General features: G+C 45.9%; 1 protein-coding gene across 1 annotated transcript in view; it reads right to left on the bottom strand.

The window, feature by feature from the left end:
- Nucleotides 1-16223, bottom strand: part of LOC119397137 (UPF0462 protein C4orf33 homolog) — a 94668-nt gene that overhangs the window by 30238 nt on the left and 48207 nt on the right. The window contains exon 4 of the mRNA XM_037664576.2: nucleotides 814-1010. Within this exon, the coding sequence (XP_037520504.2) occupies nucleotides 814-1010 (197 nt within the window). The remainder of the gene's footprint in view (nucleotides 1-813; nucleotides 1011-16223) is intronic.

The following is a 16223-nucleotide window of genomic DNA, read 5'->3' as shown; positions in this document are numbered from 1 at the left end:
AGAACACGTTAGTCGCTTAATTAACACTACAGATCGAGGATAGTGAACCTCGAACGTTGTTTATGCACTACGCCCTTCAGTAAAACCTAAGCGAGTCAGTATTGTGCGTAGAATCTTGTCAAGTGTCACGCGCTGTATGTGAGTTTAGCTCTCACGGCCAACTTTAATAGCGACAGCTTTCTTTAATTACTTCGGGTAATTTGAATGGTTGGAGAATGTCGGAGGTTAAGCAGTGTCGTAGAACCAGTCACCTACTGATCCACTCCGAAGTTACCGGGACTTGTGACAAGGAACACTCATTCACTCTTTCTTCCCTTCACCTTCATATATCAACAGGTAGACGCAAACTCTGACATTACAACGATAGCTCTGGCGCCACAAAGATGAAAACATGTTATTTCGGTTAACCAAACTAGACTGTAGCATTGCGCATCCGCCTTCCTTTCGTTCATATCCGTATTCATCCTGACTTTGATGATTCGCGAATAAGGTGGTACTCTTTAAATCATTTCTGAAGCATGTTATACTACAATATGTTAATCCTTATAAGGCAAAAACCTGTCCGCTTTAAATGCAGCTTTTGAACATCTTACATTATTTCAAACAGCCCTATTCAACGTAGTAAATAATTGGCTGTCGTCGTTGCATTTTCAGCTGCCGGAAAGCAGGTGTGCACGCGCATGCTTTTTCAAAGCTTTGCAACATCAAAGGTTACAAGTTCTAGTTTTTGAATTGCCATACTATTAAAGTTTTATATATAAAGCAATGCTATGGCAATCTCAGTATTTCTAGCAGAATGGATGCAACCAACACGAGTCCATCTTGCACGGCGACCCAGGCGGGGGTGGGTACAAGGCGAGTTCATGGCGTGCGTTGGGTCGACCATGGCGCGCCCAGGCATTCATGGAGGTCACACCGGGCGGCAGGAAAGAGACCGGGATGCGCACCGACGCACGCCATACGCTCCGGTAACGGTCCACGTTCGTCGCGTACGAAAGCGTCAGGTCCATCTGCCAAACAACACCCAGGAATAGTCAGTATATTTCTGCGCCTCCTACTATATCTTTTGCTATGGCTCGATACTATTGACGCACTGCAAAAGTCAGTAAAATCAAATGTGGTAAGCTGCGTCCATCGCTAAAGCATGGGGGGGGGGGGGGGGGGGCGCCAGTCCGCATGGACAAAGCAGACGAGTGATTGGTGCGCGCTTACGCTGGGGGGTCGCACAGTTCCGGCAGAAAAGCTAGCAGTAGAGCCAGGATCGGGCAACAGTAAAGTCTCTCCCTCGTGTTCTTGTCTCGGCGTCATCTCTGAGGGCGGCGGCTGACCACTCACCCTGATCCCACAAGTACGAACAGAAGCAAGAGGACGAACTATGCAAATACAAATCGAAGGTATGGCACCGCTGCTTACCTAAGAGTTTCTTGCTCCATTCTACGCTAAACGTAAGTAAGCCATCTGTGGTAAAGAGAGGTAGGAGTACAACAATAAGGTGTACACCTACCTCTCTTTACCATACATGGCGAGAGCGAGAGAGTGAGAGGAGAGCCTGCAGGAAATATATGGATTTCAATTACACTTATTTTGTTTGTTACACCGCAACGGATGGGGTAGTAAAAAGAGAGGGTGAAAGCGTTAGTGCAGAAAATTCACAATAAGTAGGCGGAGTGCAGCGCAGCTTAAGGTGATGACTTGGCATCTGCTCTTGACTTCAGAAGGCCCGCGTGGCTTTTTGGGCTTAGTTGCTTTGAGCCCACGCTCCCATGTTCTTTCCTTTACAAAAAGGCCGACCATTAAGTGTGCTCAAGGCACACTGGAGAGTCTGGCGATATTGGTCAAATTCGGAACGGCAGAGGCGAACAATAATACTTCAAAATAATTAATTGTTGGGCTAGTTGGTTCAACATATCTGGGTTGAAAGAGAGAAGGCTTGGAAGGAAGGACAGGACGACACAGCGTCTGTTCTTCTGTGTCGTCCTGTCCTTCCTTTCAAGCCTTCGCTCTCCCAACCCAGATATGAGGAACACTAATAGTTCGTTTACCACTTGAAGTTAGCCGAATGTGGTCAAATAGCCATTTCTGTGCAGCAGTTTCAGCGACTTGGCAAATACTAGGATGACCATGAAATGGAAACCTCTCATTTCACAAGGCACATCCATCAGAGACCAAATTCGGAAGCAGCATTATTCTCTAAATAGGTGCCGCCAAACATGAACGAAATTGCACAAGTGTTCCGCTTACCTTGAAAAGTCACATTTATCCTTTCAATATCAAATCTCGCTACAACACTTAATTCAATATTTAAAAGAGTATATTTGAGACCAGGTTTTATGGTCGGGATTTATACTAGTATAAGACTGTCAACATCACCGGCTGCGATTCATGAGTTAGAATGCCGACCGTAGAGTCAATATCACACATATGTAACCTCATTTTGTCTTCAGGTGTGTTCTCTGATAAACAAAAATCCCTAGAGTAACAGTTATATTTAAAGGAGGCGATAGAAATGACATGAACTACAGACCAATCTCGGTATTACGACATTTTCAAAAGTTTGTGGACGAATGATTAATGTAAGATTTATGAAATTCTGCACTGACAATGATATACTTAAAGATAACAAATATGGCTTTCAGATAAAGAAGTCAAGTGAAATGGCGCTTATAACTATCAGAAAAAAAAACATTGAGAATTTTGAAAACTCTCTAGGGATACTTCTTGATTTAAAAGTCATTTGACTGTATTAAGCATGACCTCTTTTTAAAAAAGTTCAGCGAATTTGGCATTAGGGGACCTTCTCTTGACCAAATACAGTTATTTCACAAATCGCTACCAGTACACAGACACCCATCATTCAAAATCAGATTTGGGGGAAATTAAATGTGGTGTTCCTCAGAGTTTCATTCTTGACCACTTCTTTTTCTTATTGTGTATAAGCGATATAGGAAATATTCCGTTCACGCCAGATATACTTCTTTATGCCGGTGACACGAATGTATATTTTTTCAGGTGAGAAATTAGATATTCTTCAGTTGCAGGCTAATAAATAGCTCAATATTTGTCTGAGTGGCATATTGTAAATTAAGTACAACTAAATACCAAATATTAAATATTAAGTATCTAATTTTTCGCTCCCGAAATAAGTCTATCAGGAATGACGTACACTTGAAATTCCATGGTGAGATTATCGGGCGTGTAAGAATACATAACTTTCTCGGTGTTCTTTTCGAAGAAAATCTCACCTAGTCCCCTCATATTGATAACCTTACAAAACGCATTTCACATTCAATAGATGTTATAATTTATAAGCAGAATAAAACAGCTTTTGCCGCGGTTGTTGAAAAGCCAGCTATACTACGCACTATTTCACTCCCACGTACAATAATGCCTTCTTGTACGGGGAACAACAACAAAAACAAATATTAATAAGCTGGATATCTCGCAAAAACGTATTTGGCAAGTTATTGAAAATCCGCCTTATATAACTCTTTCCGCGCCACTTTTCAAAGTGAACAATATATAAACAATACATCACATTCTCAAAAAAACTTTATTTCGGCGAACTTGTGCCCATAAGAGAACTGTAAAAAAACTGTTCGGCGACATGTGCGGTCAAGCGTCGGCGGAAAGAATGCCCGTGCTCTCGCAGATGCAGTCTTTTTCATAACCGCGACGCCAAACTCACTCAGACACGAACGCCCCTCAGCGCGCGTCAATCAATATGTGCCCCCACTCTTTATCAACTTTGATCAATGGCATGCCCAGCGTGCGAGCGACGGAGCGATGCGCTAACGACATCACGCTGTAGGTAAGCTGAAAACGGCGCTGCGCAAAGAAGCGGCCGCCAACATAAACGCACGTGGCAATATTGTACAAGAAACTACTCACATGAAATGCTTCAAAAAAAAGTTAGCTGCATACCTTCTGTCAATACGGGAATAATTCTTTTTTTTACTTTTCCTGCTGTAGTCTGTATTGTGCGTTTTTTTCTTCGCTCCAATATCCTACAGTTTTTTGCATTTCTGTTGTGCTATTATATGTCTGTACTACACTTGTATAATCGTATGAATCGTGTATGCATATTACCACATGTGTATAGAACATGTAATCTTGTGTATGTAATATTCTCACTCATGTAACGGCCTCTGTTGTTTGAGTAATGTGTGTCTAGAAAGGGGTGTGACACTCAGTCAGGCATTCCTGCCTTCTGTCACCCTCCTAGACAGGAAAACCGCACATACATATTGTTATTGGTCATTGTCTAAAATATGAATATCATCGTGAAAATGATGTCGCGTAATTCATCAAACCCTCTGCGTCAGACGCGTGTGGCAGATGCCTGTATACCACAAGCCGTGGAATGGCTTGCGCCAAAGGTTATTGACAGTTTATGTCTACCCAGGAAGGATGAAAACAGACGTTGGCAAATAGAAATGCGAGAGCGTAAAGAAAGATCGACATTGGCAGCGTTGACCAGAAGAATGCAAAAAAAAAACATGGCTGATCCCTCCGTCATAGGAATCGGTAAAACACGAAAGTGAAACGTGTCTGCACAGAAGTAGTGCTTATTCTGTGGTGATATATGAGAGCTGGTACAATGTCTATTCGTGCTTGGCAGCTATAGCTCCGATTGGCGTGGATGCACCCTTGTTGACGCCTAGTTCGTTGAGGTTTTAGCTTGAGCCGCAAACGCGTGCGCCCCGCTGGCCTGTGTCCCTCTGTCTCGCTCCACCAAGGCACGACATTCCCCCGTCGAAATCGTCTCCTTTCTGCAACACGCAGTGCAGCAGTTTTGTTAGTCGGTGCTCTCGCAATGGAAGTAGTCGGTGGCGGAGAAATCCCGTTGGTGCATGTGGAAGCTGCACTACTCCGATGAGCCGGCGCACGCTAACACGAAGCGAAAGGCAAAGAACGTAACTGCGTCTAGGGTGCCTCGGCGACGCCAGCGCGGCCAGTGTCAGGCGCGTTCGTGAGGTGTCCAGCGTCTGCCAAGCTAGCTTAGTTGGGTTAGCATCGGGCGCTTACCGTTGTTGCTACAGCGTTGTGGGTTCGATTCCCAGCTGCTGATCCTTGTCTTGGTTTTTCTTTCTCACCCGTTGGCGTCCATTTTATGAACGTTATATCCGGTAACTGAAGCACTTCGTGGATTTAAAATAAAAATCAGGATCCCAGCAGGAAGCGAGCCCCAACACTCTGTGTAGCAGTCAGGTGCTCTACCACAAAGCCATGCCAAGGTTGCTATGCAGGATGGCCCGAGCTTCTCGGGCACACGAGTTTGCTCCGAGCATTACGGTGGTCATGACAGGAAGACAGTGCGGAGCACGCGATAGCAGCGTTGATAAAAACGGCTACAAGAACAAGAATGGCGTCACAAACGCATGCGCGGGATTTGTGGCGGTTTTCAAAGGAACACCGCGTGTGAACGCATCAGCGCCGCCACTCACTCAACATTTTGACAGTGCAGCGACGTCAGCGTAATTGTCACGCTATCTTTTTGCCAACTGATCATCGCGCCTCCCACGGGCGTGTTCGAGGGCGTTTGTCCTTTTTCGGAAAATTCTTTCATTCCACCTGCAGCAAGGAAATTTCTACTCTCGAAGGCAACGAGGGCGCACATGCAGCACTTTGGTGCAGCTCGTTCTGTTTCTCTGGAATAGTACACATAAATAAATGGATAGGTTACTGCTATACATACATTACGCGTCTGAATATTTTTCTGAAGTAGCGAATCGGTAGAAACAACGTCTCCACAAACAAGTAAATAGTAACATTTCTCGCCGCAAATCCCACTAGGGGCGCTTGCTTCATATCTGTGAGTGGTACGTCGTGAGAGCAGTGAAATTCAATGCAAGACAATCGTAGCCACGTGATGATATAACCTTTAGTTCTTCGTGCGTGTGTGCATAGTCTGTGCGATTAAGCTCATAGATGAATCGCGCCGCTCGCTGGCGTTGCGGCGTCAGCGCTGCTCCTCGGCAAGGGGAAACGCGGTGGGCGGACCCGCTCTTCGCCGCGGCCGTCTGTCAATCACATTGATCGACGCGCTAACTCGGGCACAAACTCGTTGATTATGAAAAGGCCCCAGTTCAACTCGTGACTGTCATAGTGCCGATGTGCCTGTCAAGTGTTTCATGCGGTGGACGCTACTCAGCAGCTTCCTTGCATATAAAATAATTTCGCCAGCTTGCACTACTTCTGCAAGGCTGGGGCCATCGGAGGAGCTTGTGATCACCTAGCTTCTTCCAGCTTTTTACGTGGCTCGTCTACTCAGTATGCTTGGCCTGCTTCAGAGTAATGACCGTGCCAGTTCGGTCTCAATATTGATGCTATTGATTAGGAATGCCTTAGCTAACATGATATTGAATAGTCCTTTCTTAATTGTTAATGTTTTAATTACGACGACATTATTACACAGGCTTAATTCGCAAGGTCCTGAACAGTACAGAGGTAATTAGCATAGTACTAATGAGCACGTTCCTAATGCGCATGCTCCTAATTAGCGTCGTGCTAATTAACATTAGTTGATGTCTTAATTACCACGGCATTAATTACTCAGCTTTAAATCGCGAGGTGCTGAATAGTACATATCTAATTAACACGATCCTAATTAACACGGTCCTAATTAACGCGATATCGGTGAGTGAGGTCTTGGTTATCTTGGTTTTAATTACATGCTCCTAATTAGCGTCGTGTTATTTAGCATGATCTCAATTACCTTGTTCTTGGCTTTACACGACTTCATTCGCATGGTCTTAGTAAGACGTGGCTTAGTTAGCTCGGCCTTAACATGATTTGGCCTAGTCAGCTTCGTCAATGCACGTCCTGACTTAGCTAGGTATATCGCCCAGCGAATTAGCTAATCAGCCGGGCGGACGTGCTCTGGGAGCGAGCAGACGATGAAGAAGAGAACGAAGAGGGCGCGCACCGGCCGAGCAACGCGCTAGACCGTACAGGCCGACCATGGTTATAATACACGTGGCCTCGGCGATTAGCTCTAGCCGCGGTGTTGTAAGGCGCTCGGTCGGAACTCATCTCAGAGTCCACGGTGCTGATTATTCTAAAGGATACTTGCTGCAGACATTAAACGCTTGGAAATGAACTCAAACGGCCCGCGCACACATAAAAAATATAGTTAGTAGAGCTTTCTGCCACTTTTCCTGCATGGGTGCACTTCTGCACTCAGTGGAACGGCAAACAAATGAAAGAAGGTGCCTCTAGTTTGACGACACCACCCAACCTTCTCGACTGTCCTTGACGTGACGCCGCGTTCCATCGTAGCCAATAAAATGGAGCGCGCGCTGAGGGATGGATTTCACCTTCTCGTACTCTTAGCTCGTTCAAAAGGGGGTGTCGCCAGAGCTCGGAAAGATCCCGAGTTTCACCAAACTCGGGCCATCCTGCATAGCACCCCAGGTCTTGAAACTGCTTCGTAAAAAGACCCTATGCAGGCGTAATGTCACTGCAACGTGAATTGTGGTTGCAGTGCTCGCTATCTATTTTCTGAACACGTTAATAAACATTACTTATGTACTCCTATGGTACGGGCGTCATGTCGGGTTAATGTCAATTGTGGTTCCAATGCTGGCTCCTCTTTTAGAACAGTCTAAAACTGCATATGTGTTCTTATGATTCAGCAAGCTTTATTCAAGCGTTACTCGAACCCGGAGGAACACGCTAATGAAAGTCATATACGATATTGACATCATCGCAACGCAAAGTGCACTTTGTTGCGATAAAACTGACGTCTCTACCCTAACGTGAGCGCTGACGTTACGTCAAACCATAAGTTGCGCTTTAAACGCCCGTGTTCTCGACGTGGCTGGTAAACGCACGATGTGCACACAACTACTTCGCTTACAAAAATGCGTGGATCTACCTCGTAACATTTTGCTCAAAGCCAAAAAATGCAGTATGGACAGATATTCACTGAGAGCTTCGCATAAAACCGATTCCCGCAAGGCGCCTAATCTGCCTAAGTTTTTACCTTAGTGTCGATTTTAACAGTTCTCTTTCTCGTACACTAGCAGTTAGTTTTATTTCAGTTCCAGTGCGCATTATATTGACTCCAAGTAAGCGGCCCACTACAGGCACCCATGTAGAGTACAGTGATGCGCGTTCCTGTGTGACCACCATCATTAAAGAAGGTGTTATGTTTGCCGCTCATAAGTCGATCCTGCAGACAGGACGGCGCGGCACGGTACGTCGTACAAAGCTTCTTTCTCGGCTCTCCCCCTGCCTGGTCTTTTCGCTGGGCAATTATCAAGAGAAAGCAAACGGCTTCCTTTGAGCAAGCTTGTCTGCCCCGATGGCCAGCATGGGTTGCGGTCAGGCGACCGTTCTCAGAGGTCGGCGGCCTGAATGTGTGGGAAAATGAGGAGGACATCCCCCGCTCTAAGCAGTCGCTGGAGGCGACAGTATGCGTGACCCCAACACGGACCAAGATGTGCTTTTGCAACAATGCAAGGTCGAATGCGTGGGAGGCAGGGTCACGCAGACGCCTTTTCTTTCCCGGAACGGTTTAACGACTGGCTCCGCGAGTTCAACTCGATGTGTATGGGAAAATGGCGTGAATGCACCAGGGCTAAAATACAGATGTATTTCGACCGTGAGAATCCCTGAGAGCGTGGGAAGGAGAGGGAGAGCCATGATGGGAAAGAGTGCCAAAACGCCTGTCTGCGCTGTAAAGACACTGCTGTCGAGATTAAGGACAGCCCGGTAGGGAGTGGCTTAATCTGAGAATGAACGGATTGGATAAGGGAATGTCGAGGCGGACCACCAGTGGCCACCTCCCCTTTTCTTTGTTACCGCAAGGTACTTAAGACTGGACGGAATTCGTTTCCCTTCAGTCTAGGCTGTAATCACTTAACTGATAGATCAGTAAGACTCCGTACGATGCAACTTCTGTCTGGGCCGTAACCACTTGGTGGTCGAACAGTGAGACGCGGTTCTTCGTATGTAGTAACAGTGGTCTAGGCTCTAACTTAAGAAAAGTTAAGTAGAAGAGTAAGATGCTGTTGATGTCTATGTTATCATCAGTGTGCTTCGGCAAGATGTACATATGACTGTAAATATTTCGCTGCAATATACCTTCAAGTTTTCATTACCTCCAACCTGCCTCCTGCTTCATCGACGTCGATCATCTCCTTGACGGGACTTCAATCCACATCAAGGAGAAAACGAACAAAAGAAAAACATAACTGAAGGTTTTCACAGCGAAATTTGTTATGAGATCACAACAAGGGCCGTTTTTGGCGCCTTGGTTGTCCGCCGCCGCCGCTGCCGGTGTCCGTAACCACTATCGCTCGAAATAATAAAAAGGATGAAGTAAGAAAATATTTCCAGGATGGAACGAGGTTCGAAGCATGGCCCTCTGCGTGGGAGCCCAGTATTCTACCTCAGGGCCATTCCGGTGCGCGAAACTGCTTTGCAAAAAGACCCTACACAGGCTTCATGTCGGGAAGGAAGGACATTAACATATGTAATGTAGCGTGGTAGAAGAGTAAAGTAACAACCAAGCGTCACACAACGCGAATTCTCTAACCAGGTGTCACAAAATGCGAATTGCGCAACGAGTGGGTTGTTGCATGCTTCCAACCTGTTACAAAGGCCTCTGCCATAATTCTACATCGTCAACAGCCATAGCATCAAGAAAGTGCACATAGAACCACATTAACATATGTAATGTAGAGTGGTAGAAGAGTATAATAACAACCAAGCGTAACACAACGCGAATTCTGTAACCAGGCATCACACAATCCGAATTGCGGACCGAGTGGGTTGTTGAATGGTTCAAACCCATTACAAAGGTCTGTGCCATAATTCTTTATCTATCTGCTCTTTATGTGAGTGTGCTGCGCTTTCCGCACAGCACAGTAACAGCGAAAGCAAGAAGAGTGGCATTTCTAGAGTCCGTTATAAACACTCTCGTGGCTACTAAAACAAGTACACTAGCAACGTACACACTACGCCACAAATAATATTAAATGCGAATGCATTTCTTAGTCGGGCTATGTAAGGCATCCGGCGTTGTCCGCGCGCCCCTCCGCTCTCACTCCCTCTCGCATAGCAACAGCTGCGGGCGCGCGCGCTTATCCTCACCCCTAGCAATCGGAGCAGGTGGTGCGGGCGGAGTAGCGGAGAGTGAGTGGAGAGGAGGAGCGTGCTCTGGCGTGTGAGGGCGCTCGCATCACACACACACACACACACACACACTCTCTTCACACACGCTCTCTACACTCTCTTCACACACGCGGGAGCTCGGCGGAGCTCTCGCGTGTGTGAAGAGAGTGTAGGAGAGGGTAGGTGCAGTGCTTCGCCGCTCCTTCTCTCGCCGTTCGCTTTCTCTCCTGCCTGCGCCACCGCCTCAATGCAGTGCGTTTGAAACGCGTTTGTAGCGTTTGTGCTGCCTTGGCACAGCCTGAAAACAGCGCGTTCTAAACGCGTTGTGCTGCATTGAAGGCGGTGGCAACATCCCTAAGGTGATTACGAACGCACGTAGGAAGCGTTCGTTGAAAGAGGCGCCCAAAAGGGAGACACTAGAGCGCGTCGATGTGGCCAGCTTTACGCAATTGAAATTACTACGCCGTGTACTCTCGGCGCAAGAAATGCATTCGCATTTCCTCACGATTCCCTCCGGGGAGGTGGGGGCATTTTTGTGAAGTTGGTAATCACCCACCACGGCATTATTCGTCATTCTGCGGAGAAGCGAGGTACCATCTCTAAGGCATTATGTGCACTTTGTTGATCCGACGGTTGATGATGATGGAGAAATAAGGCTCAGCCTTTAGTAATGGGTTGGAAGCTTTAATGGACCCACTAGTTAAGTAATTCCAATTGTGTGACGCCCGGTCGTTATTTCACTCTCCTACCACTCTATATTTCATACGTTAACGCGAGAAAGAGAGAGAAGGAAATAACTTGAACCTAAGAAAATGGATCATAGGGGCCGTATGGGCTTCCTTGGCAACCAATAGAAGTGCACTTGCGAGGAACACACTACGCTATGAATCATCACAACTTTTGTGAAGTAGGGAAGCAGCCACTATGCGATTTTACATAATTCTGCGGAGAACCTTGGTACCCGCCAAGCACCTGTAAGGCGTTATGTGCACTTTCTTGATGCTGTGACTGATGACGATGAAGAATTATGGCAGAGCCCTTTGTAATGGGTTTGAAGCATTCAACAACCCACTCAGTTCGCAATTAGCATTGTGTGACGCCTGCTTACAGAATTCGCGTTATGTGACGCTTGGTTGTTACTTTACTCTTCTACCACGCTACATTACACATGCTAATGTGATTGTATGTGCACTTTGTTGATGCTGTGGCTGGTGGCGATGAAGAATTATAGCAGAGGCCTCTGTAATGGGTTGGGAGCATTCAACAACCCACTCGTTGCGCAATTAGCATTGTGTGACACCTGGTTACAGAATTCGCGTTGTGTGACGCTTGGTTCTTGTTTTACTCTTCTACCACGCTACATTAAATATGTTAATGTCGTTCTTTCCCGACATGAAGCCTGTATAGGGCCCTTTTGCAAAGCAGTTTCTAGCACCAGAATGGCTCTGAGGGTTCTCTGTAAAACGTCCCAGAAATAAACCCCTTTCCAACAATGCAAAAATACATGGTCTATTGTCCCTGGCTTTCTGCAGATAAAACAATGAGAACCCCACGGCATATAAACACCTCGGTCTTCTAAAAAGATCCGAACCGGTAGGGTGGCCGAATGTATCTTGAAGAAAAAGGTTTTTGCGCTTGGCTGAATTTGCATTTTCTTAACACGTTTGAGAACATCGTTGCCTTCGCCCCCACTATTTATTACCTTACACATAGGTACCGGAAAAATTATGTCTCATGTGTCTTTATGCAGTTTCTTTCGACCGACTGAAAACAGGTATTCATTTTGAAACGTAACTGGCAAAAAGCGGGCAGTGTCCACAATTTCTTTAAAGACACCTCGCGTGACTCCAGGCACGCTTGCGGTGCTAACAACAAAGTTAGGCAACACACGACAAAGGCGCAACTGGCATACTGTTCTCAAGAAGGGGTCTCGAAGATCCCGAAAGAAAATAAAGCGATTAACAAGTTGCCGCACAAATAGATGCGACAGGCTGAGTCCCCCCTCTTTTACTTTTCTGAACACATTCGTCCCACTACATCTTTCCCAAGTAGAGCCCCACAAACACAGCGAATATCCTATGAAGCTTTTCCACATTCACTCGTGTACAACACAACATCTGCATCACATACCATAATTTGCTCATGAAAAATATATTGCTCACAGTGGCTCTAGCAAACATTGAGAGACAGGTGCCGTTCCATTGCGCTGTTTTTTCACGCGTTTGTTTTATTTGTTCAGTCCAGTATTCATTGGTGTCCTTGTAGTGTTCGAAAAGCACACCTAGGTACTTTACCGGATATTTAAACCACCGAACATTAGCATAAGTATATGGGTTTGATGACCATTCTCCGTGCCATAGTCCGAGACTTTTTCCCCAATTCACCCGGCTTCCTGTAATTTCTCCAAAGTTTTTAACAACGGCAACTGTATCTTGTACACTTTCTCTGGTAGTACAACACACTGTTACATCGTCAGCATATGCCAGAACTTTTACTTCTGTATCAAGCAGTCTAAAACCGCGAATGGTATTGTTATGTATTATGGCCAAGCATTAGCGCTGAATGTACAGTGTAAACAAGAGTGGGCTTGCTGGGCAGCCCTGGTGTACAGAACGTTCCAGCTTAATCGGAGACCCCGGGATCTTGATAATAATTACCCGCGTATTACAGTTCTTATACGCCAGGACTACTCCTTCTTTAATCACCGATCCAACAAAGTATGTTCGAGTAAGGCGAATAGCACATCGTGCGGTAGATGTGCTATTAAGGCGAATAGCACATCGTGCGGTAGAGAACAGCGGTAGACAGCTTCCTCGAACATCTTAACTCCGTCGACCAAGCAATCCAGTTTACGGTGGAAAGAGAACAAGACGGAGCGCTACCGTTCCTCGATGTTTTAGTACGACGACAAGGCGAACGCATGACCTTCTCGGTGTACAGAAAACCAACGCACACCGGCAGGTATTTGCATTTCACCTCGAGTCACCCCACTGCCCACAAAGCTTCCGTGGTGTCGGCACTCTTTTCACGAGCAAGAGCCATTTGCACATCAGAAGGAGAGAGAAAGAGAGAAGAAGAGAGGGTCGTGGCCGAGTTAAGAAAGAACGGATACACGACAGCTTTCATCCGCCGTGTGGCACGCCGCATGCCGAGAGATCAGCTTCCCCACCGCGGAGACGCATCTGCGAACGACACACGTGACCCTCCTCCCACGCTGGCCACCCCACCGGATACAATGGTATCGAAGAAACCAGCCCAACGAGTCGTCATCCCGTATGTTCCGGGAACTAGCGAACAGCTCGCCAGCGTTCTCGGAAAACCTGGGGTCACCGTGGTTCACAAGCCGGCCTCAACGCTCGCTCGCTTACTACCGCGGCCGAAAGATCGACCATCCCGGGAGCAACACCAGGGCGTGGTATACAAAGTGTCATGTGCTGACTGTCCAGCGAGCTACATAGGCGAGAGTAAGTGCTTCCCGGAAAGAATGCGCCAACACAAAAACGACGTCAGAAAGAAGGAAATACAACGCAGTGCCCTTGCAGAGCATTGCGAGAAGCACGACCACAAAATTGACTTCGAGGGCGCTTCCATCATAGAAACGGAAAGGAATCTGGGAAGGAGGCTCTTCCTCGAGTCGTGGCACATCCAGAACACACCTGCGAATGTGAACCGGTCCCTCGGAACAATGCCTCCGATCTACGTGCACGGCCTCCGGAATGTGAGGGAAAGAGTAAGGCGGAGCCAAAAACAAGCTGCGACGAAGCCCCCCTGATCAGCACAGTCACCCCTGAAGAAGAGACCAAGCCGGTTTCGAAACGTCGGGTTTCCTCCAAGAATTTGTGGCTGGAGGTATTTCAACTTCTTAATCGTGCGGTATACACAGTCAAAAGCCTTCTCTAAATCAAGCTGGAGGATCGCAACAGCAGAACGAAAAGCATCACAACAATCAAGGACACCGCGCATCGTGTGTGTGTTAATTAATATTGAGCGCCCCTTGATGCCATGTTCATCACATGTTCGGTGATCACCAACTAATTCTGTAATGACTGACTGTAATCTGCCTGCCAATACTTTCATTAGTATTTTATAGTCAGTGTTGGTTAGCGATATGGGCCTATATGAAGTAACTAATTTTAATTTTCCTTTTTCGTCGGTCTTTGGTATTAGAATAGTGTGCGTCTCAGCGAATGACGAAGGTGAAGCTTTGGCTGTGTAAGCTTCCTTGAAGACAGCTTGTTAGACTGACGACAGTTCTCTTGCACTCACTTTGAATAATCTTTTCACCAATAGAAAATGAGGATGGACTGCCTTTCGATCTAATAATGCTTATTGGCCTCCATTGTCTATGGCGGGCTAGAATGGCCGGTTTGCACTGCGACCCTGACAGGAGTGCGGCACGCGTGTTTTTTCGCGAAAGCATAGGTCAGTACGTTGATGTACTAAAAAAATAAGACTTTGTTCGTGACTGACTTTCCTGGGTTGAGCTCCTGGCTTGCCTAAAGAAATTTTAGGAATGTAAATACTCATAGGTGTGTACTGCTTTGACATTGCTGCAGATGTGTCTGTTATTGTATTAAGTGTCTGCTGTTGATTCTTGTGCCGTGTTATGAAACCGGTAATAAAGAAAAAAAAGCCGGAATGTCTCTGAGGTAGAATACTGAGCTCCCACGCAGAGGTCCCAGGTTCGAACCTCGTTCCATCCTGGAAATTTTTTCTAACTTCATTTTTTTTTCTTATTTCGAGCAATAGTGATTACGGACACCGGCGGCGGCGGACCACTAGGGCGCCATAAAACGGCCCTTGTGATCTCATAACAGCTTTCGCTGTTAAAGAAAGAGAAAAAGAAACAAGTAGAAATAAACAGAGACAAAAAAGACAGAAAGAAACAGCGAGAAGAGAGAAAGAAGGAAAACTAAAGAGAAACAAATAAGGCCACCCCGCTCTATAGAGAAGCAAAATTATGTCATTAGATAAGCGTAGTGGCAAAAATAAACGAAGTTTGTAGCACTTCAGAAAGAATCTGCAGAAGCTGCAGCTGGTTCTGCGGTTCACCGACAACAATATTCAAGGACGCACAACACAGTTGAGTTAATCTAAAAAAACGGCAATAAGTGGAAGATGGATGCTTGCGATGAAAAAAATCCATAAACAGGGGGTGGGTGCTCGAGCCGACGTTTCGACAAGTGGACTTGTCTTCTTCAAGGCTGGAACTTCAAGGCTGGAACTCTTCAGTTCCAGCCTTGAAGAAGACAAGTCCATTTGTCGAAACGTCAGTTCGAGCACCCACCTACTGTTTACGGATTTTTTCATCACAGTTGAGTTAAGAAGTTCGAGTACGACGTTTACACAGTATAAGGTCTGCATGAAGAGATATCGGAACACAAAATACCAATGCGTACTTTGCAGTTCCGATTTCAACTCCTGTTATATAGGATTTTTACTGTGCTTGCCAGTTTCCCTGAAAGACCACTGAAAAATTATTGCTTCGTTGAAACATGGTGCGAGGTCGATAACTTTACCTTCAAATCTTGATGTAAGCTGTATGTAAGTAATCGGTGCTTATTTTCTTGGTTTATGACTTTAATGCAAGCTGTTTGACTTTCTTCATAGCCAACATCAAAAGTTCTTATAGCACATTTGAGGCATGTAAATACATTTTGGCTTCTGCGTGGAATGAATATCACCATAATTTTTAAGGTTGACATAATTTTTAATGCACGACTATTGCATTGGTGACTGCAACAGATGCCTTAGAGGAAGCGAAAATCACAACTTGAAAGTGTATATTGCAACCAAGATAATTGACAAATGCTTGCAAACAAAAAAAAAATGCGGGAAGTTTGCACTAAGTCGCACAAACCTTGGCAGAGCGAAGCAGGGGCCCGTCGCCGCTACTACGGACGATGTTTCAACAAAGCAATTTTCGGTAGCGCTTCAGGGAAACTAGCAAGGACAGCAAAATCTACTTAACAGGAGCTGAAATCCGAATATATAAGTACACATTGTTATTACGCGTTGCGATATCTCTTAATGCAGATCTAATATTGTGCAGATCTAATACTCGAATTTCTTAACTCAAGTGTCTTTACCTTCCTTCATATTAC

Source organism: Rhipicephalus sanguineus, chromosome 6 (assembly GCF_013339695.2).
Source record: "Rhipicephalus sanguineus isolate Rsan-2018 chromosome 6, BIME_Rsan_1.4, whole genome shotgun sequence".
NCBI lineage: Eukaryota > Metazoa > Arthropoda > Arachnida > Ixodida > Ixodidae > Rhipicephalus > Rhipicephalus sanguineus.
Note: the sequence above shows the minus strand (reverse complement) of the source record. Positions and strands in the feature narration are given on the sequence as shown.